The sequence below is a fragment of the Mirounga angustirostris genome, unplaced genomic scaffold (assembly GCF_029215605.1).
Source record: "Mirounga angustirostris isolate CCGP_5_RB_7025 unplaced genomic scaffold, mMirAng1.0.hap1 SCAF_13, whole genome shotgun sequence".
NCBI classification, from domain to species: domain Eukaryota; kingdom Metazoa; phylum Chordata; class Mammalia; order Carnivora; family Phocidae; genus Mirounga; species Mirounga angustirostris.
Window position 1 is genome coordinate 37,300,953 of NW_026991721.1, and position 27,344 is coordinate 37,328,296.

The window sequence follows — 27,344 nt, forward strand, 5'->3', positions numbered from 1 at the left end:
CACTGCCCCATCACTGTGCCCAGCCAGCAGAACCAGAAGGAAATAGTTAAATCGCTCAGATCCTCTGAAATTAATATTCAGAGTTAATGGTGAGATGGGTACGATTCCATCACGTGGGCTGCAGACCAATGCCACAGCTGTAATGTGGCTATTAAAATGCTGTGGTCATGGATATTTAGTCTAATAAATGGATTTTAAACATGGATTCAATTTTTAACCCAACTCTGGAAGTGGTAAGATATGCGAAGAATAATACAACCACAGCTAAATATGTGGTTTACCACTTACTTCCCTGATTAGAAGTTGCTGGAAGAGAGGGCACAGAATTGGGGAACAGGGAAGACAGACAGAGGAGGGGGTAACTCTGAATGCACTGAAGTAGGAATCCTAACTCATATCTAACTTTTCTCCTTTAAGAATGTGACAGTGTAACATTGATAAATCAGTATCTGTGGCCTTAACTACATGACACTGTGGATTTTATGTTTTCACATAACATAATACCCTTTTAATCATCATCGGCTAGGTTATACTTAAATAAAATTTAGGTTTGCTCGTTTGTTTCTTTTTGGTAAAAGAAGCATGCTGTATTCTTTCTGATTAATGGAGGATGCTAAGAATGCATTTTCAATCGGTGCTTCCATACAGGAAAGAAAAAAAGACAGTATTTTATAGCTCCAGATCTTGTTTGAAAGTGACTTTATCTGAAGAGTGAACAAGGAGGTTCAAGGTTAAGTGTCAGAGCACCCAGACCCCCTACATGAGTGAAATGGAATATTTATTAAAATAGGATCTGCCAATAAGTAAGAGACTTATTTACAATTCTGGGGACAAGGGAGTAGATTGTGTGAGAGAGGACTGAGAAGAAAGAGAAGAAGGAAAATAATAAAATAATAAAAAAGAAAATAAGTTTGTTTAGCTCATCCATCAATGCAACAGTAAAGCAACTTTGAGTCAAGCTGGGTTTGTGCCCTTCCAGCAGGTGGTCATACGGGAGGCCTCATCACCAGCAGACACAGACTATCTGGGGGCTCCGTACTCACCAGTGAGTTCTTCCAGAGCAGGCTGTCCACTCTTGGTGTAGTGGCTGGGCTCCATGCTCACACCCGCGGAGCTGGATTCAGCAGTAACATTCCCTTCGGTGTCTGTCTGGGACCTTCACACACAAACCAAAGCAGACACACTTGTCACGAACAGTAGCTACCACATCTGGACCACTGTGGTCTGACCACAGCACCCACCACCCACAAGAAGCTTTAGAACAGAGCAGACCAGCAGACTGACTCTAAATAATTCATCAGCACATGTGGAGCAATGTCCTAGAAAGAGAGAGAACCACCGAACTGTAAAAGATGAAATATTCATTGCCCAAATGGAGGGTCTGCAATCCCTCACTGGGGAATGCTTCTCTGAATCCCCATCAGGGAGCTAGGTCTAGCCAGAAAAATGCTGGAGAGTACCGCGTGGTTTTGATCATTTAACCTCTGCCAAAGAGCAACTTCTAAATACTCAGCAATGCCAGCAAGTCAAGCATAAAGAGGACTCCATTAACAGCCCCACGGCCCTCCCCAAATCTTCCTGACATGGCTCTCTCTGAAAAGGTGACTATAAAACCAGTCAGGAGTGGGTGCCAAGCAGGTGTGTTTGCCCTCCACATCTCTGATTCAGAGCTCAGATCTTCTGAGATGAAAGGTCTCATTGATCATTATTTCAACACTTGGCTGAAATCTGTACTTCCCCAAACCTTCTCTGTGCCCTCATTTGTCAAGCAAATCAAGGCAACTGCTTCGTGCAATGTGTTCTAGCCACAACTACTGCTGACTTAGGCATGGCATGCGAATGCGTAATTGCACTCAGATGCATAACCCTGGGTGTAGCATTATTAATTCATTAGCATCCTGAGCTCATTCAACCAGATTTCACTCTCTGTGAAGAAAGTGGTTGCCAAGAATGTGAACTGTCTTAAATGTGGGGGACGTACTGAGAAACCTCGTCATCTATTCTGCCCCGCCTTTGCCCTCCAAATGAAGCCATCAGTTCCAAATGCCTGCAATCTCCAACCGTCAAGCATATTTGGATTCCCACTGCTCCTCTTGACCCCCTGGCCAGAGTCCAAGCTCTCATCATCTCTGCCCTATAAGCACTGTGTAAACAGGTACACTGCCTTTAGCCTGGAGGTTACAAATGGCAGCCAAGTATTAGAACCAGCCCATGGATTCTTACTGGTCTGTGTAGTATTTTAACACTTTTTGAATTCATTTCAACATTTTAAAACTGGGAGATTTTGCAAGAAATATCTGGATTTCTGCCTTGTCCCTTTCTCTTCTTTTTCTTTCAGTAAAAACAAGAAAGTCAATCAGGACCTTGCCACCTGCTGGTGCCAAGGGATGGTTGCTCCCTCCAGAGAGGCCTAGTCCCTCTGCCCCAGTCCCATTACCTCGAGCCGCTGATTTAGGTTACCTTTTAGGTCTGAATCAGGCACCTGAATCTGCGCTCTCTATTCGAGACCGCTTGTAGGTCTGGTCTCCTCCCCACACCATCCTCCACTGATTTTTGTAATGTGATCACATCACTCTGATGAAAGGCCTCTGATAGTTTCCATTGCCCACAGAGAAAGTTAAGTCCTTACTGTGGAAGACAATGCCCGAAGTGGGGATTCTTCATTTATCTCCAGCCCTGTCTCCTGCCAGTCCTGCCCTGTGTTCCACCCGTGTCTTCTCTCCATTCCGAGATCACATCATGCCCTTAGCAGTTTTGTCTTTGTAGTTACGGTGATCTGTGCCCGGAGGCTCTTTTCCTCTTTCTTCCTCACTTTGCTCCCCATTTGCCTTTAACATGCAGTTCACACGTCATCTTGGCCAGGAAGCCTCCCTGGGCGGTGCTAGCGGATGGCTCTACCTATGTGTTTTGACAGCGCTCTTACTCGCCTGACGCCGATGTATTACAATGGGATCTAATTAATACATCTTCCCTCAACCAGAGAGCTCTCTGAAAGCAAAGACTGGCTTTTTTGATACGTACATACAAGAACCCGAGCTGATCAAGTTCACGTGTAGAGCAGACACTTAGGCAGGGTGCGGTGAACAGACAAATGAGAAATTTTTAAGTCTAGAAAGATGCCGGGTACGGGAAGGAGCATTAGACTCGGAGTCTGAACCCTCTGAGCTGTAGGAGTGCAGCTGGCTGGAGGTAGCCATGCACATCTGAGAAGTCACTTCATACCTCGGACCCTCAGGGCCCCCCATCTGTGCAGCAGGGCTTACAACAGCGACCTCCCCTGATAGGATATAGAAGCATCCAGTAGAGCTTCAAGTGGTAGATATACAGTGTTACTTCTGAATTGATAAACAATTCATTCAGAGTGATTTTAAAAGATGATTTATCTTTCTTTTATGCCTTGGTAACATCACTAACATGGACAGATTCTGGGGCTGGGGGGAGCACTGCAAATTATCTGCAGTGAGCCATGAACTTGATCGAATTTTAGAGCACAAGGGGAGTTTAACCCATTTTTAAAAATCCCCTCATTTCACCCAGTCTCCTCACTCTACAGATGAGGACAATGCAGTTCAGAGAGACGCAGTGGTTCAGAGAGTCAAGACTGTTTCATGCTTAAGAACTCGGTCCCTCTAGTTAGACAGACTTGGGTTTAAACACCAGCTCTTCTAGCTATTAGCTCTGGACTTGGTGCAAGTTAGTTAATTACTCTAAGCCTCAGTTTGCTCACCTACAGAATGGGGATTTCAAAAGTAGCTAGCTCATGGAGTCTTGGGGATGATTATATGGGCTAAGGCACAAAAAGCCCTTAGCTGGGTCTCTGCACATACTTGGTGCATATTCTCCATGGCTGTCCTTGCAGGCAGGGCCCAAGACCACACAGGGAGTCACAAGCTAATAAAAGACAGAGCCCAGGCGTCCCGATGCCCATCCTGGTTCACCTGACAAGGAAAGGCACATCAGAGGGGCCAGAAGGACATCGTACGGGGTGAACGTGAAAATGAAAATGCAGTTTGACAGATAGCGTGACATTTTCTCGTTCCTCCTATTTGTCAGACATTTGCTCTTTCATTAGGAGTTTTCCTCTCATAGAAAAGCTTGAAATTTTAAAAGAGGTTAAATGTTTTACAATCTTTCCAGTGACTCCAGAAAAAAAGAAAGAGGGAGTGAAATTGATGGTGACCAAAGACCATCCTATATTTTCATTTCGAAAATGCAAATCAAGAATCTTTGAGCAGGAGCTTGAATATGCGTGACCTCAAGACTATTAATGTTATTGGAATGATAAAAATTTCATGGGGAGCAATTCAGTTGCCTCCATGGTTCAGTGAACAACTGAATTCAAAGCCCTGCAAGGAGACTCTGCATGGAGTGCTGAGTCATTCATTCTCTAAGCCCTGGCACTCTTCTCCAACGGTTAGCTGAGCTGATGACTTGATGGAATAAAGAGATGACCTCCTCCCAATTAAAAAGCCCGGGCTTGACCCCTGCTGACGGGGAGGGTGAGCAGAAGAGAAGGAAAGAGGGACGAGGAGAGGCCTGGCATTCCCTCACTGGCTGGCCCTGCCTGGTTTTGCTCTGAATCACTCAGGCCAGTCTTTCCAGCCGCTGTGGGCAGGGATGGTAACAAAGCCTCCCAGAGTACCACTCGGGCAGGGAGAGAGGGGATATCCAATTCTCTGGGGAACCATATAAACACAGGAAGCTGAAGGTGTGGGTATGAGTCTATGCACATGAACAGGGTTGTAAATACACGTGGGCATACGCACACTAGCATTTTGTAAAGGAATAAGAACTTGTCTCCATACTTGTGACTATCCATGTATGTCCATGCCTATGGGTGCATGAGTGTGTGTATCGTGTATATGTGTCTATACTTAGGGCAGAAGCTGTACAATAAGTGCCTGGAACATGGCATTCGATCTTTGGGCCCCTTTTGCTATGCAGGGGGTATTATTAACATTCGGCTGTGCAGACTGGCCAAAGGTACTACACATCTTAAGTATACGATCAAGCTGAGCACTATGAGCAAAGCTTTGGGCCTCCCTTAAAAGCAGCGCTAGGGGTGCTTCCATCTGCTGGAGAGGACTCGTCAGCACGTGTCAAGTGCCACCAAGAGCCAGCAACCTCCGTGCCGCAAAGGTGTGCGGAGCAGGCTGAGACACACGAGGACTTTGCGGGCCACCTGGCTCCACGTTCTCTCCCGTGGTCCCATGGATGTGCCGTTAAGAGACGAAGAGGGACCGGGGGACGGGACGGAGTCAGACAAGCAAACCTCCAGGCTTGTCTCAATATAATCTGGTTCTTTTTGTTCTTCTAGAACCGGTCCCTTCCTCCCGTTCCCGCTCTCCTCTCAAGAGTCTAGTACACAGCAAGGACTGAAAAAATACTTAATACATGTGACGTAGTAAGAAACCATGAGTGTCTGGAAGTTCAGGATAAACCCCTCTGTGAAAAGAAGCCTCAGGTATTCAGCAAGGTGATTTCCGTGGTTTTCATTTTTTGAAGTATGTTCAGGATCCGTTAGGACTGACGCTGGGGCCTATCGTGTCCAGCGACACCGAACCACCCACCAGGTCTCCTCGTGCTGCAGCTGCTTCAGTAAATGCCCCCCTGGGGCCCCACATGCCTGGCAAACTCCTCCTCATCCTGGGGGCAGCTCGAATTTTGCTTCCTCTCTTCAGCTTTCTCTCCCCGTCCCCGCCCAAGCCATGCCGGGCTAACTGGTCCCTCCAGCACACGTGCACAGCTCCATCAGCAGCTGGTCAAAGGGTACCTCAGCTGCTAGCCTTCCTGCTCCCGGAAGGCAGGCCCGATTCCTGCCCTCAAAGACCTAGAATCTACCAGAGAGGCTCCCTGGCCCATGGCCCAGCACGGGCGGGCAGGCGGCCACACCTACCTGTACAGGAAAGGTGCGACGGTGGCCGTGTTGGGGTGGTTGTATTGCTGCTGGGGCTGAGGTAGCTGGACACTGACGGTATTGCTTCCTGTGGTCTGGGTGGTCCCGACGGACCCGCTGACAGTCTGGCTGCTGATGCTGTGGTTCAGGGTGGTCCCTCCGGGGCCTTTGCCTTCTGAGGACGCCAGGCTGGAGGAGGAACTGGAGTGTCTGCCGTCCAGCTGGGGCTTCTGCTGGGGGAGCCCCGAGCTCGGCTTCCCACCCCGGCTCCGCTCCACCTCCTTGGAAGGCGCAGGGGCACTTGGGGACTTCCCGGGCATGCTCTTCATTCCTGGTTTTGGTATTCCACTGTGGGAAGGGGCTGTAGCCTCCTTCTTGGCACTGTTGAGCTTTCCCCCTTTGGGGATGAAGCTGGCGATCTTGGAGGACTTTTTTGGCATCTCGGTCACCACCGCCCCACTGGGGTCTTCCTTCGGCCCCTCTTTGAGGTCCGGCCTTTCCGTCACAGAGGCTCTCTTGGCGAGGTCCTTGCTTTTCTCCTTTTCCTTCTCCCGCTGTTGTTTCTCCTTTTCTTTCTCATTGGCTTTCGGGGAACTCTTCTTGTTGGTCAGCGCCCGGCTAAAAGTTCTCTGGGCGATGCCCTTGAGCGCAATCTTGGGGCTGTTGGAAGCGGGACCCGCCGTGGACAGCGAGCGACCGGTGGCCTCCATCTCTTCGCTCTCTTCAAAGCTGGGCAGAATCTCGAGCCGCTCGCAGCTCGTGTCCCGCGACCCCGGGCCCTCGCCTGCCTTGGAAGCCCCTTTGCTGTTGAAAAGCTTGAGTTTTTCCAGCATGGACTTCTGATTGTTGGGGGCTGGCTTCATGGCTTCAGCTGGGGGCCTGGGGGCCTCGGGCACGGGCTGCTTGACCGAGAGCATAGACGACGTGGCGCTGTGCTTCACGCTGACCGACTTACTGCGCCAGGGCTTGGAGGCTGCGCCGGGCTGTGGGATAGCTGAGGAGGTGCTGCTGTTAGCGGGGCTGGAACTGCAGCCGCTCTCCAGAGGAGCAGGTGCATTTTCGCTCATTCCGGGGTGGGCGGAGGCTGGGCTCGCCAATGGCTCTGCAGAGATGGGGAGGAGAAGGAAAGCCGAATTATGCCTATGGACCTGCAATGCCGGTGAGGGAGGGTGGGCCATGGTTCCACGGCCCATCACTCTCCACCCAAATGCCAGATGGCGCCACCACCCGCCTGGTGCATTACCTGTGCTTCCAATTTCAGATCCTACCTGCCAACCGCTCTCCATCACACACCGTTCACATTCGCCGGCACATTCCGGGATATGCCGTGCAAATGCACACTGATCTTAACACCAACATGCGCAAAGCACAATTAAGCATACATTTACGGAAACACAAACTAGCAAAAACCTCCATCACCACTATGGTGTGTAGGAAAGATGTAGGAAATGCCTACTGTTTTAAATTATTCAACCCACAACCCAAGTTCCCAGTTATGCGAAATAACTGGGAATTAGCCGACTTTAAGAAAATGTAGGAGAGACATTAAAACAGGACGAAAAAAAAAAATAGAAAAAGAAAGAAAGAGAAACCAAGCATGATCTTTACAGAAGAATAATTACCCGAGAAAGTCGCTAGGTCCTATCAAAGCATATACATTTTTCTGTGCTGACACTCTGAAAGAGATACAAACATGATGCAGGCAAGACTTAAAAAAGATTTTTTAGCTTCAGAGTATCACCCGCACATGGCTGCACCGTAGGCATGAAAACACACAGGTTATCACAAAGTCAAGGCTTCCCCCTTGGCGCTCGCTCGGGGAGCATTTCCCCAGCCAGACTCTCTTCTCAGAATAAGCCTCAAGATATTTCCAAACTGAGAATCGGAGTGATTCTGAGAAGGGCGGGTTCCACACTGGACTTGTGCTCGCCACCAAGGGGGCCCATACCCCAGGAATGAGGACCGTGACGCCCTCCTCCGGGAGCTCTCAGAACCACGCCACTCTGTTGCCCGCATTACGGTAGCTGTCAGAAAGTGGCCGGGAGGGCACGTCACGGCTGAGCCCGGTGCCACGCCACCCATACCCCACGCCCGCCCACTGCACGGGACAGACGGGACGCGGCACTTCAGCCCCCAAAGGGCACATCCGCGTCTGCAAAGTCACCCTGACATGACTTACCTGGCAGCAGCTACTTTCTCCCGCAATGGTTCCCCAGGAAAAATTCTCCAACCAGAGAGGCTGCCCTTCCAATTGTCACAAGTGTTTTCAGTTAAACTGCTCATGTTTCTAATTAGCTTTTGTCATCCGCAACTGCTCCAGTACCCAGAAGCCTGGCGGGATTAACGGCTGCTGCTTCTGCCTTTTTTTTTTTTTTTTTTAATACCTATGTTCCGCTGCCTTCTAGCAACAGAGTAAACTGTGTATAGAGCGGCGTTTTATGATTTAAAAGTCAACGGCCACCGAAGCTGAGCGCAGGCAGCCCCTGTGTGGGGCAGGAGCACCGAGCCCCGAGAACTCCCAGCGGAGGAACTGCTTCCTTCCACTCACTCCCAGTTGCTCCGGGGAAGCCACAGCTCCAGGGTGATCCAAAGCAGACCTCCCAATGTTTTAAAACACATACATCTTCCTGACTTACTGGGGATTTGGGTTTGGAGCGGGGGGTGCTGCCCAATCCTCCCTAACAAAACTCACGGGGCGTTGTTGGATCTTTTCCTGGGGAGAGCTGGAGACTGGCCGGGAGACAGGCTCACGAACCCACCCACACAGCTGGCCTTTCAGAGGGTCTCCACAGGCCGGACGCTGCTTACAGAGGGCCTCCTGGTATCAGGAGGTGCAGTGCTAGGCGCGCCGTGAAGAGGGGCTCAGTGCCCCTTTTTTATGAGTCGGGAAATGGAGGCTCAAGGGAGGGCTAATAACTGACCCGAAATCACATAGCTAGACGTGGACGTAGCTGGGACTTGAACCCAGGGCTCCTGACACAGTGCTCTCGGGACTGCATCATCACAGCTACCTCTTTTGATGAAGGGTATATTCAAACAAGAGCCACTTGAGAGTGCTTTTGAGGCATCAACTTTTCCGTTGCTTAGGTGTGTTCAAGGCATCCTTGGTGGGGCGCAAGCCAACCCAGCCATCGGAAGGGAGGCAGCCTATGTGTAGAGGTTGGCTCTCTGGAGGAAATACTTGTGACCTCCGATCCCGAGTTCCACTTCTCTTAGGACAACCGTCTTTCCCTTTACCTGGGCTCAGATCTGGGGCAAAAGTATTCACTCACTTGTTCATTCAATATCTCCACTCATGTCAATATTCACTCATTCAATGCATATGTAAGACATTTTTCTCTATACCTGGGCTACGCCGATGTGAAACAGGAAGGCCCCTGCCTTCATGGAGTTTACATTCCAGCAGAGAGGAACAAATGGTAATTAACGTAGTGAATGAATTTTATCATTTGTTAGAAAATAAGCGCTACAGGATGTAATGAACACTGGGTATTCTATAAGACCGATGAATCACTGACCTCTACCTCTGAAACTAATAACACATTATATGTTAATTAATTGAATTTAAATTTTTAAAAATGAGGAAATAAAGAAAGTAAGTGCTAACGTAAGTGCTAAAGTCTTTGGGGGCAGGTTGTAACAATGGACACTGTTACAAGAACCACATGACATTCAGAGGTGCACCCCGCTTTCCTAAAGAAGTCTTGGGCACATTCCACTGAGCGTAAGTACACGGGTCAGGGTGACTTCTCTGCGCCCACACATTCCTTGGAACTTCTATAAAGCCTACTTGAAATGGTTTTGACAAATGCCCCTACCTAGCACGTCTGTGTATTTTTAACACTAACATACACAGCTAGAAATTAACCAACGACCATCTAGCTCAACGAGTTACACAGACACCTGGCTCGGATACGTAAAATATACAGAGCAAGCTGAGGCTGTGTGTCTCCTTCAGACGCAAGGTGCAGGGCAGCGGGGAAAGGGCTCTCACGATGTAGGCATGACATATACTCACACTGTCGCTTCTCAGGCTGTGCCAAAATGGCTCCCAGAAACTCCTACTTGTCTTTTAAACCCCTGCTCAAATGCCCTCTCTGTCACAGTGAGACTCTAAAGCTGAATGAATCACTTGGTTTACATCACATGGCATTTTCCCCTACTCTGTATTTCCCTAGGACATTGTTCATACCTCCTCATAAACAGATTTGAGAGGGCTACTTACTTACATTAGGCACTGGGAATCCAGGAGAATAAAATAGAGCTCCTGCCCTCTAGGAACTCACTGTCCAAAGGGGCAACAGGCCTCCAAGAGAGCAGAGAACAATGTAAGGGACTGTAGAGGGATGCACAAAGTACCATGAGGCCTAAGGGTTGGGACCCATTAATTCTCCCATTTGGGAAACCTTCACAGAGCCAATGACCTTTGAATTGTCGTGCCATGTTTCTGGTATAGGCTGGCTGGCTATCCATTGCCCCCCGCCCCCCGCCTCATCTTTGTGCCCTATAGCTTTCCAGAGCATAGAAACACTCGTGGCTTTGGAATTGTAGGTTGGTAGTTTGGGCTTTTGCAATTCACATTTAAGGCAACAGAGACACAGACTTCTGATTAGTCATTAGAGTTTTATTAAAACTTTTTAGCCTAAACTCCGGCAAAAACAAAAAACAAAATCAGGGCTCAGGGCCTCAGATTTTCTACTTGGCATTTAGCCTGGGCTCCCCTGTTATGGAATCATGGGGACATTTCAAGGCTATTCGTCATAGCTATAAAAGGTAGAGATGATCTGAATGTGGTTTCCAGAACAGGAGTTTCCTGAGTAGGGCAACAGGGCATGAGAGCACCTGAGGATAAGACCATCTATACTTTGTACTTATGTCATGGCTAGAAATCCCCTTAATAGTGAAGGGGGCTCCAGGTCATGAGTGGTCTTGACATGTCCTGTCATTCTGAAGGTAACACATAAGTGACCTTGGCCGAAGTGGCTGTTTGGGGCCTGTTCTTCTTTCTTTGGAAAGCAGTCATTTCTAATGCCAGGATTTTGTGATTCCTAGCATGAGACTGTCCTTACCTTGCTTCAGAGATAGTGAAATAAATACAAAAGAGACGTGGGTAGGTGAGCCAAGCCTTAAGCCTCGTTACCAGCCAACGGTGTGACCTTAGATATGCCATTTTTCCCCTCTGGGCCTTAGTCGCCCCATTTGTAAGAAACAGGATGAGCTATTTCTCTAGAATCTTTTCAGCTCCACTTCCATTCAAAGCTCAGTGAGTCTCCGAGAGGCCCAGTGCGGTTGGGGCCAGAGAACGCAGCCCTCACTAAGTTCTGTCCTTATTCTGGGCTGACATACAGGTGTTTCTTTACCTTCAAGCATTCTGCCTCCACGGTTCTCTTAAGATGTTTACTTGTAAATGTCAGAGAAAACTGGCTGGGTCAAGGAAGAGTCAGCCTTGAATGAGGAGCTTGTGAATTCAGAAATGCTGGTATTCTATGAAAACAAGCCTGGGGGAGGGAAAGTGGGAGAGTTCTTTAAAATTAAGAGCACTTCTCTCCCTAATAAGGAACAGCTCTAGTTTCTGTTCTCAAGTATACAAACCTTTGTTAGAGCAAAGGAATCTAAGAGGGAGAAAAGAGGAAAGCATAAGAAAATGTTCTGAACATCAGTATTTCTCCAGCAAGGGTATGTGGGCCCCTGAAGTAGGTAAGACTCTTTTCAGGGCATATGGGTGAATATTTTTAAAAAATTTTTTATTTAAATGCAATTTTATTAACATACACTGTATTATTCGGAGGTGGATGAGTGTTTTTATATTTTAAAAGTCATATATTTTATTGCAATATTAGAAGAGATAACTGGCACATATATAAATTAACTGTTTCATGGATATTTGATAGAGATTTAAAATTTGAGTCGACTTAACGAAAATATAAGACAAAAAAAGTTCAGATTTGGCTAAACTCACGCAAGTTTGTGAAAGACTTAAGTTGGGGAGACGCTTTTCCATTAAATCAAGAAGTACTTATTTTCTATATAAAATATGTAATAAATGTTTTATAAATACCTATTTATATTAAATCTGTTCTTTTGGAAAATGTGATCAATGAAATAGAAATCAAAGCAGAAGGCCCAAATAAGGACTAGGTTCAAAACGAATCTGAAATGGCTCCTTCTTAGAGTTTTATTTGCGTGGATTTGTTTAGCACGGCATTTTGCTGAGAACAGCCAGCACTGGCCACACGACCACGCCTTGTTTAGCCAAAGATAATTTTAAAAATAATGGCTTTAACAAGTTTTGACGACTAAGCAGAAAGAATGACACATTACATCACACCCAATAAACATCCAAATATCCACATGCAAAACTGAAAATTATCAAGGCATACTCTTATTATATGCAATTAACTCTAATATATCCTACCCTAAGCCATTTTTTAAATGCCTATCACAGAGCCCCTGAACAGATTTTATGCCCTAGAGGAGATTGCGCCCTGCAACCTAAATGTCTCTGTTCTAAAAGACCAGCTTCCAAGGTTCACCCACCACCAACTGACAAACCACCACAAGAAGGAAAAGTCTCATTTGAAACATGGAAGACAGGATGTCTTTGAAGAAGAGAAAAGGCTTTTTTTTTTTTTTTTTTTTTTTTAAGGGTTTAAGGAGAACATTAATCCTCCTGTGGGGAGGGGGAAAGTTTGGTTTTTCTGGCAACCAGCCTTAACCTTCCCTGACAGGAACCAAAATACTTTCTAAATGAAAATACTGTCTAAGGCAGATAAATAAGCATTTCTTCCTCTCTCCCTCAGAGAGGGCCGATACGGGCCCCCAGTCCCTTCTGTCCCCAGCCTCCCAGTTAGGGAGACGTTGGTGGTCTGGTCCTCATGCCAGCAGGGGCACAGGGAATGTCTTCTAGACTGGTTGATCCCAGCTCCTGTCACCCCCACTGTGATTTTAAACCTGCCCTGGGGAGGTTTCCCGCCTAAATCCTCTCAGTACTCTTCAGGAAAAGACCTGATAATTGGGTCTGCGAAAATGTTTGCAATTTCCTATAATTTGTCAAGGTGTCCATCTTGAGCGTTTTTTTTTTCCTTTTTTTTTTTGAAAGTGCATGGACTCTAACCACACAGGCTAGAGATGGTTTGCAGAGTTGCTCAGGTCAATTTCTCTACAACTCTGTTAGGCAGTTACCAGACCACAGAGGGGCACAGGAACCTCACTCAATCCACTAAGTGGTTCTGAAGGATTCCTTGAACCTGGCTGGGGAGCATTCTCAGCACTGCTGTGATCAAGGTTTAATATTAAGGGCATGGGCTTAAACATAGTTTTCTGTCCAATACTTCTTGCAGAGGATCATTGCAGATACAGAAAGAGAGAGAAGAGGGGCATGAGAACCACCAAGGAAAGTGGGTAGGAAAGGGCCAGGGCATAGAGTAAGAGGAAGCCGTTGTTGGGACCCATACTCTAAGAACCTTCTCGTGTCTACAATTCCATAGGCTCTGAGAACATCCAATTTAGAATAAGGATGATGATCTACATAAACAAATAGTTTTAGAAAGTTGCTCTATTAATGCAATCCCTATCAAATGCCCAATGATGATTTTTGCAGAAATAGAACAATCCGTCCAAAAATTCATATAGGATCTTAAAGGAGCCAAAACAATCTTAACAAAAGAACAAAGAGGTCTCACACTTCCTGATTTCAAAACTTACTACAAAGCCACAGTAATCAAATCAGTGTGGTACTGGCATAAGGACAGACATATAGACCAATGGATTAGACTGGAGAGCCCAGAAATAAGCCTGTGTATATATGGTCAAATGATTTTCACTATTATTCAATAAAGTCAGGACAGCCTTTTCAACAAATGGTGCTGGGAAAACAATATCCACATGCAAAAAAAAAAAAAAAAAGTTGTATTCTTACCTTATACCATATAAAAAATTAACTCAAAATGGATCAAAGACCTAAATGTAAGAGCTAAAGTTATAAAACTCTTAGAAGAAAACTTGGTACAAAATCTCCATGACACTGGATTTGGCAATGATCTCTTGGATGTGACAGCAAAATCATCGGCAAAAAAAAAAGTCAGACAAAATGGATTTCATCAAAATGGTGCATCAAAGGACACTGTTAGGGTGCCTGGATGGCTCAGTCAGTTAAGCGTCTGACTCTTGATCTCAGCTCAGGTCTTGATCTCAGGGTCTTGAACTCAAGCCCCATGTTGGGCTCCACGTTGGGCGTGGAGCCTACTTAAAACAAAACTAATTATGAGGGTGCCTGGGTGGCTCAGTCAGTTAAGCGTCCAACTCTTGGTTTCAGTTCAGGTCGTGATCTCAGGGTCCTAGGATCAAGCCCTATGTCAGGCTCTGCACTCAGCATGGAGTTTGCTTGAGATTCTCTCCTTGTCCTCTGCCCTTCCCCCCACTCACACACTCTCTCTCTAAAATAAATAAATAAAATTTTTTAAAAAAGAAAAAAGGACACTATTAACAGTGAAAAGGAAATCTACAGAATGGGAGAAAATACTTGCACATCATCTGTCTGATAAGGAATTGATAGCCAGAATATATCAAGCACTTCTATAACTTGAAAACAACACCACAATAGTTTGATGGAAAAATGGGCAAATGGACATTTCTCCAAAGAAGATATGCAAATGGCCAATATGCACATGGAAAGATGTTTAGTATCACTAATCATTAGGGAATGCAAGTCAGAACTACAGTAAGATACCACTTCGTACCCATTAGGATGGCTATTATTAAAAACAACAACAACAAACAACAACAACAACAACAAAACCCAGAAAGAGTCCTTGTAGAAGGTATGGAGAAATTAGAACCCTTGTGCACTACTGTGAGGATGTAAGAAGGTACAGCCATTGTGGAAAACAAAATGGCAGTTCCTCAAAAAAATCAAACATAAAATATGATCCAGCAATTCCACTTCTAGGCATATACCCAAAAGAAATGAAAGCAGGGACTTGAACAGATATTGGTACACCTATGTTCATGGTGGCATTATTCACAATAGCCAAAAGGTAGAAGCGATCCAAGGGTCCATCAGTGGATAAACAATGGACAATAGAGACAGAAAGTAGAAGGATGACTGCCAGGAGCTGAGGGGAGGAGGGAATGAGTCCATAGTTTCAGCTAGGGAAGATGGAAAGTTCTGGAGATGGTGGTGATGGTTGCACAACAGTGTGAGTGTACTTAATGTCATGGCACCATACATTTTTAAAATAGTTAAAACGGCAAATACCATACTAGGTATATTTTACCACAGTGAAAAAAATCAGGTTGTATTTGGCCACAGTGACACAGAATTCTGACCATCGTTGCCTAAACTTTATTCTCAGTTCTTAGCATGGGACTGGCACACACGAAAGGCTCAAGAAATGTTTGCTAAATTAAAGAAAAAGCATCTCTGTTAGTTTGATGGTTAACAAATCACATGAGGGTCACCTGGGTGGCTCAGTCGGTTAAGTGTCTGCCTTCGGCCCAGGTCATGATCCCAGCATCCTGGGATCGAGCCCAGGATGAGGCTCCCTGCTCAGCAGGGAGCCTGCTTCTCCCTTTCTCTCTGCCTGCCTGTCTGCCTACTTGTGATCTCTCTCTCTCTCTAATAAATAAATAAAACCTTAAAAAAAATCACATGATTATATAGTTTAGAATATTACTTTATTAGTATTATTTTAGCTGGAAGAAACCATTTCTGCTTCAAAGGAATAGCAATACAGTTGGCAAGCAAAATTACACCACTTAAATTCTTCCTCCCAACTCTGGCCTCACCAACTCTCTGGTCTGGCTGTTTGCTCTGATCGGCATGCCACACCGCCCGCCGCCCCCCCAACCCTCACCCCCCACCATACCCAACCTTAGCCTCCAGTTTACCTTCCACACCTTCCATTCCAGGAACTCTCCTGAATCCCCAAACCAGAGGCCATCCCTTTTAATTTGAAGAGCCTTAAGACTGTTGAGGCTTCTCTGGGGTCCCTGGCACTCGTCAGCCGGCACTGAGCTTACTTAGGAGAATGGCTGATGCGCTAGTAGGTGCCCAGAGATGGTTGGTGGAAAAACCAACAAACAAATAAAAACTGTTACCCACGCTCAATCCCTCCACAGGGCTCAAAATTAAAATCAGGTGTGACTGGCTTTAGCATCTTGCCTAATTATGCTAGTTGTTCCCTTTAAAGCTAAGTGAACCGACTAGAAACTTCAGTGATGCTTTCGGTGTTTTTTTCTTCTACGTGTGGTGGAAATTTTGCTGTAACGGGTCACCGAGAAGGTCACGTCCACATACTCCAGTGTCCTGTAAGGGTGTGGCCAGGAAGAAATGTGCAGAATGCAGAAGTGCATCATCCTGCTAGCCTGCAGCCAGCTCTTTTCTGTGTGAGCCACGGAGTTCCCGGTCTTCCTCAGTGACTTTTTCACCCCAGAGGAAGGGGAAGAAGGGGCCCTCCACAGCTGGAGCAATTACAGCTGGTTTTTAATATATGCTCTTTAATATATGACAAAGCAATTCCTTTCCTTCAGTGGCTTATTTTGGATAAAACAGAATGACAGGAGGGGTAATGAGATCATTTGTTTCTCTCCTGGCCGTGAAAAAAATAAAGTACCCTCGTTTCTCTCCTGGTAGTGGACGAAAATAACAAAGTACCATTTTCCTACACAGTGTTCCCTATACCGTCTCCAGTTTTATAAGGTACATTTTCTAATCATGCTTAATGCCATCAAGAGCTGGTAAAGCTAAACAAACGTTAACTTACTGGAAATGTTAGTATACGGTTGCACTTATGTTCGACCTTGTAGTAACGTCTTAAAAAGAGAATTAGTAAAATCTCTCTCCCTCCCCCATGCACTTGCTACACCAAAAGGTGTCCTATAGGTATTTTGAAAATCCTCCCAACTCAGCTGGATGAGGAGACAAATCATTTGCTGACATTTGCAGGAAGATGCCTTTAAAAATAAAAAGTGTTCCATGGGGCGCCTGGGTGGCTCAGTCATTAAGTGTCTGCCTTCGGCTCAGGTCATGATCCAGGGTCCTGGGATCGAGCCCCGCATCGGGCTCCTGGGCAGCGGGAAGCCTGCTTCTCCCTCTCCCACTCCCCCTGCTTGTGTTCCCTCTCTTGCTGTCCCTCACTCTGTCAAAAAAATAATAAAATCTTTAAAAAAAAAAAGAAAATAAATAAAAAGTGTTCCTTTTCTTCATCTTTCATTTCTTGAAGGCGCATCACCCTCACAATACCCCCTTCCTCTCTCTTGAACTATTTGTTCGAAATCCCAAGCAATAGGTTTCAGGAGAAAGCTTTTGTTTTAATTGGTCAAACCATTTCTCTATCTTGTACCATATATGGCTATAAGAAAGCACAAAACTGGACATAGAAAACTTTCTCCCTTGTTTCATGAGTGTATGAAATTTCACAGAGAGATTATAAATAGTTTACAAGGGGCAAATCTTATTCTTGCAAGAGGTCACTGTCCACAGCCAACAGCTCTTTGGCAGAGCATAATGGTTATATGCTATTGTAAATATATTCCTCTAAGATAGAGTTAGTTAAGGAATTCTGCAGGCTTTCTCCCCTAAGTTACCAGCCCAATCTTCCTTTCTCTTGGGGCAAAAGATGGATACTCCAAAATAGGAGCCTCCAAACCAGTGTTAAACCAGAATGCTTTCCAATGAACAATGTAAACAGGCATTAATAAAGAGAAGGGGTTCCAAGGTCAGGTAAATTTGGAAAACAACACTAAACAGTGGTCAGTTTCCTTGCCTTGCAGGACTTCTAAGAAGCTTTATTAAGCTTATTTGCACTGGGAATATCCAAAATGATAATGGAAGAGTACGATTCCTAAATGTATTTTTGCCATAAACTGATTTTATGGGGTAGTTTAAGGTAAGAGCTTATCATGGTATGCATTTTGGTAAACACTGTCTTAATGGAGGTGGCAGAAAATGGGCACCTCACTTAAATCAGATAAGATAGCTGTCCAACAGGTAACAATCACTAAACAGAAAAGGTATACAAGGGAGAAGGGAGAAGTTATACCCCCTTTTCCCCTGTGAAGTTATAATCTTATAGATTGCAGAATGCTTTCATGATATGCATTCCGAGCATTAAATATCCTTAACGTGTGTCTTCTCCCTTTTATTTCTTTTTTTTTATTTTTTTATTTTTTATTTTTATTTTTTTTTAAAGATTTTATTTATTTATTTGAGACAGAGAGAATGAGAGAGAGAGAGCACATGAGAGGGGGGAGGGTCAGAGGGAGAAGCAGGCTCCCTGCTGAGCAGGGAGCCCGATGCGGGACTCGATCCAGGGACTCCAGGATCATGACCTGAGCCGAAAGCAGTCGCTTAACCAACTGAGCCACCCAGGCGCCCTCTTCTCCCTTTTATTTCAATAAGATTAGTCTAAGGCTCTGCACTAAAGCCAAAAAGACCACATGACAACAGGAAGCAGGAATAATGGCTGCACAGTGGCATGCCTAAAAAGATTTCTATCAACAATAGGCTCACCATGACACAGTCCTGGGACATGGCAGCTATGAAAATGGCTGTGATCTTGGCCTGTATTAAATACAAGAATGATATTCAGAACAAGGGCGGTGAGGATCTTGCCCTGTGGCGCCCAGCTCAGACCACAGCTAGAATGGTGAAATCGTCAGGATTTTGGACCTGGGAAGAGATCTGCTACTTTAAGTCACTCATTTCCCAGAAAGGGAACAAAGCTCTGGGCAGGTAATGACTTCTCCAAGGTCTCGCAGTCAATCAGTGAACAGCATAGCTGTGACTGAACTCAGGGCTCTGAAGCTGGTTAAACAAAGTAGCTTTGCCAGCCCTGCTCCCACACCTGGCCATTCGGAATCTCATCCCATTCGGGATGGACCCGAGCAGCTGGAGCCTTAACTAGCTCCTCGGGTGACTGCCATCCACATGAACTTGGAAAACAAGGGACTGAAGAGTGTGAAATCTCCTACCACACACTGAGAAACTGCAGTTTTCCCAGGAATAAGGGGTAGAATCTGAGGAGGACCGTAAACCACCTTCAACAAGGAGAGGCTGAAAATGACTGAGACATTCAACTTGGACAAGAGAGGACTTGGAAGAAGGCAAAAGTGACAGAACTCTTATTACCAAGGTGGCTGGCTTTTCCCTTGGATTTTTCTGCCCACTGACCCTGCACAGCAGCAAAAAAAGGGTTAAATCTACACTTGCCAGGGCAGGCCCCCAACTCAGGTCTGCTCTGAAGGAGAGTATATGGTCTGTGAAAGGCCAAGGACCCTTTACAGCACTGAGGGTGCAGGGCCCTGAAGGTCCACGGAGCAGCTTAGGGGCCAGCCGGAGGCGGTGGGGAGCGCATGCTGATAACAACTATGGAAAGGGGGAATTGAGCCAACCTGTTTTTATATGTTCTCTGCTCTACTTCTACCAGAGCAGCTCTCTTGACATGTAAGATTTTATTTAACAAAAGGTTTCCATGGGGGGAAAAACCCTCCAACAATATTAATAATCATATATTAATAACCGCCAGCAATGGGCGCCTGGGTGGCTCAGTTGGTTAAGCGACTGCCTTCAGCTCAGGTCATGATCCTGGAGTCCCTGGATCGAGTCCCGCATCAGGCTCCCTGTTCGGCAGGGAGTCTGCTTCTCCCTCTGACCCTCCTCCCTCTCATGCTCTCTCTCTCTATCTCATTCTCTCTCTCTCAAATAAATAAATAAAATCTTTAAAAAATAAATAAATAAATAACAGCCAGCATTTACGGAGCTTACACTTTGCGCCAGATGCTGTGTCAGAAAGCATTCTAATATACCCTCTTTTTTATTTGCAGGATACATCCAATGAGGTAGGTAATAATGATTCCATTTCACCAATGAGGAAATGGAGGTGCCAGGCTTTGGTAGGTTACCCGAGATCAAACACATTACTGCCAAGCACCTTTATTTCGAAGTCCACATAGGTCAGCGGCACGCCTAGTGACCCTACCCCAAGAAGAGACAATAAACTGACTCTCAACATACACACTCCTTTCTTGGTACAAGATACGGTATTTTCATCAAGTCTTCTGCCAACTGCTTGCAGAGACTCTACAGCAAAGTTCTCTGACCTATCGCTTCTTCTCTGAGAAAGCAATTTTTTTCCCCTCCAGAAAGTTCTTTTCAAAACTGGGAACGTCCAACAACGGAGCAATAATTTGAGTATGGTTTTTGTTCTTTGAAACTTAGGATGCTGGCAAAATGTAATCTTTCTGCTGTTATTTTTTCTGCCAATCAAAATCAGAAGCCAACCAAAGAACTAGCTTATTGTATTTCTCTGGGGGAATCAATGCAGAAACGGAGAGCTGAATTGGACTATTATTCACCATCTATGATTGTATTATGCCAAATGTGCAGAAACAGAAGGAAAAAAGCAGTCATTTATCCTGATTCTGCCAAGTATGCAGACACTTGGTATCAGATAGATCAAATAACTTCAGGGCTTCACGGATGTCAAGGATCCACACAGACTTCTGAGCCTTTTCGCCTGACGGTTGTCTTCTTAATGAAAAGACAGAATTTTTCTTCTGAAACAAATGAAACACGCGGAGGTAGAAAACGTCCCCAGAGGCTGCTCACTGGCTTTACTCACCCAAATCAGGAAGCGATTTCCTCTAGGTGTCTGTTCTGTTTTATACAACAGCCCTGGCTGTGACAAGCTGGGGGGTAGATTAAATTTTTGTAACTAGAGCGCTCATTCAGATGAATCCTAGTAACCCTTCTGTAAGGCTAAGACATCGTTTAAAAACAAGATAATCCTGATGAGGTGGATAAGAATGCCAAGGTAAAGGTCTTATTCTGCTCTGTGCTCGTGGTCCCACCTTTAGAATTCTGCAATCACAGAACTTGGCGGATGGGTTCCAGTCCAGCTTAACAGCTTGGTAACCCGGAGTTACTTACTTAGTCTAGCTGAGCTTCAGCTGGTACTCCTAAGTACAGATAAAGCCAACACCAATAACTGCCGTTTGCTGATGCCAACCATGCACCAGTCACCACACTAAGCACTTTAAAGCCATTTAATAAATCCACTTAATGATTTCGTTAGTTCACACACAAGCATCTTAGGAAGTGGATTTACCGCAGCTCAGAGATGTTATTATGGCTAGGAAATGGCAGAGCTAGAATTTAAACACTGAAGTCTGTGCTCTTAATCCACAGATGCCACTAAATGAAAATGGGGACCAAAGCTTGCTCTCTTCATCACGAGGTACAGAGGAAGGACAGAAGAGTATCCTGCAGACAGCTGAGCAGAAAGATGCAGCTTCCTCCCCCTGCTCATACTGGGCTTTCTCAAGTGAGGTAGAGCTGTGCCAAATATTGGTGGAATTGTTGTCTTCCACAGGTAGAGGGGGACCAGGGGACACCCCAAAAGCCCTATCCGACCTAGCTCCATAGAAGAAGAGAGAACTGCCCTTCCGAGGCCCTGTGTGTCCTAAAGCTCCCACCTTCAGGTCCCCAGGGTCCCACCCAGGCTGACTGCAGATTGTGGGCAAGCTCTCCCTTGTTTCTCTCTAAACTATGGCCGGGTGCAAGGCAGGCTTTGGCCCGCTGGCCTGGTCCACCTCACCAGGCTTGCTGGAGGCAGCCCAGTGAACACATAGCTCTCACTGTCTGGCGAGATGACTCACATACTCCTGGCAACATCTGCTCTGTTTCTGTAAGACTCAAAGGGCTCTTCACATGAATGACAGTGAAGAGAGACTCAAGGAGCTTCTTACCCGACTGCAGGGCTAGGAGATATAATGGGGAAACCAGGCCGCTCACGGACCGGCTTGGAGGTTTTAATGCACACTTACACATGCCAAAGCTTATGAAATGTTGTTCCAGGGGATCTCTGTCATCTTGAATAATGAATTCTGGAGGTACCGTAACCAGGGATATGATTGGGGCTCAAAGTTATTTGGCGATGTTTCTCCTTGGAATCCTAAAACCACCACAACATTTAGTGTTTGTGCCTCCATCCATCCTATCCCATCCCATCCCATCCCATTCAACAGTTTTGACACTTCTGTTCCAGGTACCTTCCTAGGTGCCAGAGATACAGCTGGCAAGGAATATAAGAGGTTCTTTATGCCTTCAAGAGTTCTAAGTCTTGTGGATGAGACCAACCATAGAGCTAAAGTAACAACAAAGTATGAAACCGTTGGGATAAGGGAATGTTTATGGAACAGTGGATAACAAAGGGGGTTACCTAACCCAGTGTGGGAGCAAGGGGGGATCAAGAAAGTCATTCAAGCCAGGTTTTACCACCCCTGCCCAGACCTTTTAGAACTTGATTATTTACAAAGTATTAAAAGGAAATAAAGTGTCTAGGCACCCAGACCTAGTGATTAAAATCAAGCTCAGAAGGACAAAATATATAGATTCTACACTTGATCAGGGTAATATCTGGTCAGCCAAATGCATTTGCAATACTAATCATAACCAGGGATTCTGGGGGCATATCCATTGCATCCAGTCATAATGAAAAATGGGCTATATAACTCAATCAGAATGTTATTCTTCCCTGCTCACCCAGCATGCACATACTCTTCATTCAGCGCACGTACTGAATCTGTTTCCACAATGAGGGATCCCTTACAAGTCATCTCCTGGTCTGGGCTAGAAAGAACAGGCATGCAGACTTGACTCTTTCATGCTTTTCCAAATTTTGCTGACAAGCCAAAAGCAAAGCTGATGTTTTCAAATAATATCAATCAGAGCACTGATCTAGTCACTTCCAGCTGTCAATCCAGACACAAGTTCAACGCAAAGGGCTGAACTTCCTCTATTAAGAGACACATATCACAGTAACGAAAAAGTAAATGAGTGACAGAGACCCAAATGCAATTTTATATTCCCAATTTGGGACCTAAAGGAGGAAATAAAGGCAGGAATAGACAATCAGCATTAGCCCCACACTGACTAGGACTGAGTGGGGCAGCCAGGTTCTTTTCCTGAATCTTCGCAAACACCCCCGAGGAGGGTGGTACCAAGCCTATTTTACAGAATCGTATACTCAGGCTCAGGGAGGCTGAATCACTGGCCTGATATCACACAGCTGGTGAATGCAAAGGTGAGATTCAAGCCGAGGTCTGTCCAACATGGAGGTTAAAGCTTGCTGCCTTAGCCTCATTCTCCTCTGTAAGAATTAATAGACCCAGGGGACCAAAGCTGTCAGGGGCGGTGGGGGGAGGATTGTGGAATGAGAAGGGGGTAGCAGAATACTTCTGGAAGCCACTGTTAGGGTAGTAAGAGCACCAGAGTTTCTGTTAGGATGGGAGAGATGCCTCTGGTAGGATAATTCCTTGAACAACTACTTGGGGAACCTGTGCACCTACCTTGTAGAACAAGGGACAAACTGCCTGATTACATGAAAAAGAGAGAAAAGAGGTCAAGGAAGTGCATGGGACAAGCAAGCGAGGGGACGTGATATGCAACATTCCCTCCCTGTGACATCACAATAAGCCCTCACCAAAGTTACTAAAAGGTAGGAAATGCTTGCTGTGAGTGAATGTGTCTTGGAAGCCAGCAAGGAAGTAGGAAGTAGTACTTAGGATGCTGGGGTGGAATGGAGACAACCCTTACAAAGAGCAGCTGGGGGAGAGCAGCCTATGCGAATCTGGAGGTGGAGTCCAGACTGTTCCGTCAGATCTCCCAAGAGCAGGAAGCTCTTTGTGAATATCCGGCCTGGTCGGTGCAATCCAGGACCAGCTACAATCTCTTAGCTACACCAGTTTCTGCATCCGGGGCCAGCCCTGCAGCTCTCCCTCTGGGCCTTAGTTAGCTCTCCCCTGCCTCTCACAGGACGGCCGCTTCCCTAAGCTATTTCCCCTGTGAGGGTAACGGCCCAACTCAGCCTCTTCTCATCTCCCCATCCTCTGCCTTTCATAGGTCTTAGCCCTTTGTGCTTACTGCTAGCCCGGTACAGACTTAGCTCACTTTAAGTACTCCTCCTCTGGTACAGAGGTCACCAAACTAGGGCCTGAAGGCTAAATTTGGCCCACCATCTACTTTTGTAAGTACAGTTTTATTGGAACACAACCATGCTCATTCATTTACATATTGTCTATGGCCACTTTCTCACTACAATGGCAGAACTGAGTAACTGCAACAGAAACTCCATGGCCGATGGCCTGCAAAGCCCAAAATATTTACCATCTGGCCATGTAAGGGAGAATTTGCTGAGCCTTGCTCCAGAATATTAATTCCTTGAGGCCAGAGGCTCTGTTTCATCTTTTTATCTCCAGTACCTGATACAGGATAAATGTTGCTTAAGTGGGTGAATGCTTGCATGGCAGATAAACATCATGAAGTCAAGAACCTAAAGGAGTGGTTACTGCAAAGGTGCTAATTAAAAAACTTTAAACCACTAAAAAAAGATATTCTAGTAAACTGTATTTTCTAGGTAAGTCAGTTAATAGCAACAAGATTTTTCATGTTTTAATGCACATTGATTTGGTTTTTTTTTTCTTCAAATGTAGGTTATTCCATTTCTCTTCCTTAGTAAACTTGGGTCCAATTGAAAACCTTTTGTGATGGCGTCAGGGTGCACTTCTGAATATTAGTATCCACTCCTGAAAACCACAGACACAGCTCTAGATGTTATCTGGAAATAGCATAATTTGTCTTCCGGTTAAATGCTGGAAGTTACTGCTTTTGGGCACATACACCAAAAATATCACCTTAATTCCTTATTTGCTCTTCCTATTTCAATCATTAAATATGATTAATCATTAATAACTTATTGAGCATATACTGTGTAAAAGTCACTGTGCTAAGTACTTTATTTGCATTGCCTAATTTAATTGTTCACAATAACCCTAAGAAGTAAATACTGACACATCCCCATTTTATAGATGAGAAAATTGAGGCTTGGAAAGATTAAGTAGCTTGTCCATTATCAAATGACAGGTTGGCTCTGTTGGCTCCAGTGTCTGAACTGTAAACAATTACTCTATGGCTCATCCACATATTCATTTATTCAACCTACCGACAAATATTTATCTTAAGTCTCTGTTTACCAAGTTCTGTGATGGACATAGAGAGGAGAGAATAAGGCTCAGTCCCTGACCTCAAGGAGCCCATCTGCTAGTGAGGGACTGGCAAGATAACCACGGAGCATGATGAGGACAACCAGAGAAGAAGAGCAAGTTGCTGTAGGCACTCGAAGAAGGAGTTTCAAACTCAGTCTCCGGAGTCAGGAAAGGCTTTGTAGAGGAAACAAAGTCTAATGTGAAACATAACAAAAGATCCATCAGAAATGCGGTGGGAAGGAGGAGGAATGAGGAGCATGCAGGGCATTTCCAACAGAGGGCAGCACTGACTGCATTTGAGAGAGAAGGCCCCTGCAGGGACCTGCTCCTATGCCTGCCCTCTGGAAGGAGCTGCGTGGGAAAGCAGGCCACGCTCACAGGGGTTTCCTAGGCCACGGTGATGAGACTTCACCCTCTGAAGGGTCCAACAGGGAGCAGAAATGGTAATTAGGTGTTCCACGGTCCACGTTCTATGGGTTCATTTGACTCTAAGTTCTTCCTTCTCCACAAAAGTCATTTTCTTCTTTAGGAAAATCAGATAACTTCTGACTGGGGATTCCACACCCCGTCCCCACATCCCCCACCACCACTCAAAACTAAGCCCTTGATGGACTCCACGAAACCTTAATGGCTGGTGGAAAGTCAAAACTCAGTAAGTGGGTACCAAATGAATGTGTTGGATTGGTGCAGCAAAGCTGTGTATCATCTTTGAGTTAAAATGAATTATTAACTGGAGGCAGTCAGCTACCAAGCTTTGGAGACAGAGGAATCAGAAAAAATGATTTTAACAGCTGATACGAGGGGTCCTCTTGGAAGCTCTGGTTAAGAAATGCCTTGCATATAGGCCACTCCAAGTATGGAAGGTGAGGCTCTGCCAGGGCCTGGTCTGGAAGGAGGTAAGAAAACAGATTAAACTACTCTGGATAAAAGAAAGGGAGAGGGTGAGGAGAAGTGACAGCTGAACAATACGGTAGGAGGCAGGAATCTTAAAAACAAAAGGTGGCCTCTGAGAAATTCTCAGTGGCAGGGAAGCTGAAGGACTCTTAAGAATAGGAACGTCCAATATTCAATGTTAAGCAGTTTGCACTGCAACACTGTAACCCCTCCATGGCCTTAAACCTTCAGGAAAAATCTATGCCCTAAGCTTTATGTCTACTCTTTTGAAGAGAGAATGAATTGGAGCAGTTGCTGTGGGTAAGAGAGGGATACTGCACGTAGAAGGATAAGATACATGATCTATAAGCTCAAGTATTTCAGCACAACAGGAGGAAAAACTGACCAACAGTAATGTAACCCCATCCTCACCCCAACAAAACAAAATGAGCAAAACAAAACACTCCCAGAAAGATATGAAAGCACACTGGGTCTTCTTCCACCTGTTAGTTGGTGGATCAATTTCATTTGCCTCTCAGTGGTAGGCTGGTGAATGTCTAACAACTGATTCTCAGAAGGAAAACAAGAAAAGTTCTCATTACAGAGTTTGCTGATTTCTGTGGTGTAAATACTCCCACCACGGAAGATTTCAAACTACCAACATGGTGTCAGCAGTCTTGGGGGAACTCCTCAACATTTTTAAATTGGCTCTCATGAGCCAGGACACACTGGCTCAGTCCATGCTGGCTCAGGGAGTCCACAGCTGATATCTAGGTTAAAGACAGTTTCCAAGGATTAAGTCCTTGTTCCGGCTTTGACAAGAACAAGTTTTATCCAGAGTTACATTAGCTTTTAGAGACTGGGCAATACTTATAGGAGAGTAGGGAAGGCAAAGTGATGAGAAAGGCAGAAAATGGGCACCATCCATCAGGGAGCCATCGAATGATCAATGTTGATCAGAGCTGAAAAGAAACACGGGGTGGGGAGGGGAGGGGGATGTGGGGGGTAGCACCTGGCTGGCTTAGCAGGGAGAGTGACTCTTGATCTCAGGGTCCTGAGTCGTGAGTTCAAGCCCCACGTTGGGCATGGAGCCTACTTCAAAACAAGAAAAACACTCAGGTCAGTTCGATGCCCCTGCTGAAAGAGGAGGAATCTGAGACCCAGAGAGCATGATTCCTACTCAAGATCACTCTTGGAATTAGCAGCAGACCTAGAACTTGATCAGGGCCTGTCATCCTCCTTCTTGTCTCAACACACCCCTCTCAGGGAAAGGCAGGCGTGAGCGCAGCTTGCACCTGGGCAGGGCACGCAGAGGCTTACCATTTTGAGAACTCCTGACTCTCTCTGTATGAAGGGCAAGAGCTCTGCCAGACGTCTGCGTGAGCTTCAGAAAACCAGCCAGAGACCCAGCCGAAAGGAAGAGAAGGCCCAAGTGGGGTGCGCCAGCAGCAAGGGAGTGAGCGGACCGACTTCTCCAAGAATTCCCAGTGGTTGGACGCAGTGGGTGGAAGGGACACCCCCTGATCCTGAA

General features: G+C 45.7%; 1 protein-coding gene across 8 annotated transcripts in view; it reads right to left on the reverse strand.

Moving 5' to 3' along the window:
* Nucleotides 1-27,344, reverse strand: part of NAV2 (neuron navigator 2) — a 393,377-nt gene that overhangs the window by 165,038 nt on the left and 200,995 nt on the right. For all 8 annotated transcript variants that reach the window (XR_010406923.1, XM_045894013.3, XM_064576736.1 and 5 more), the window contains 2 exons: nt 5,897-6,998; nt 1,044-1,156 (listed from right to left, as the gene is read on the reverse strand). Coding sequence is in view for 7 of the 8 variants with exons in the window: in XM_045894013.3 (XP_045749969.2) it covers nt 1,044-1,156; nt 5,897-6,998 (1,215 nt within the window). In the remaining variant the exon portion in view is untranslated. The remainder of the gene's footprint in view (nt 1-1,043; nt 1,157-5,896; nt 6,999-27,344) is intronic.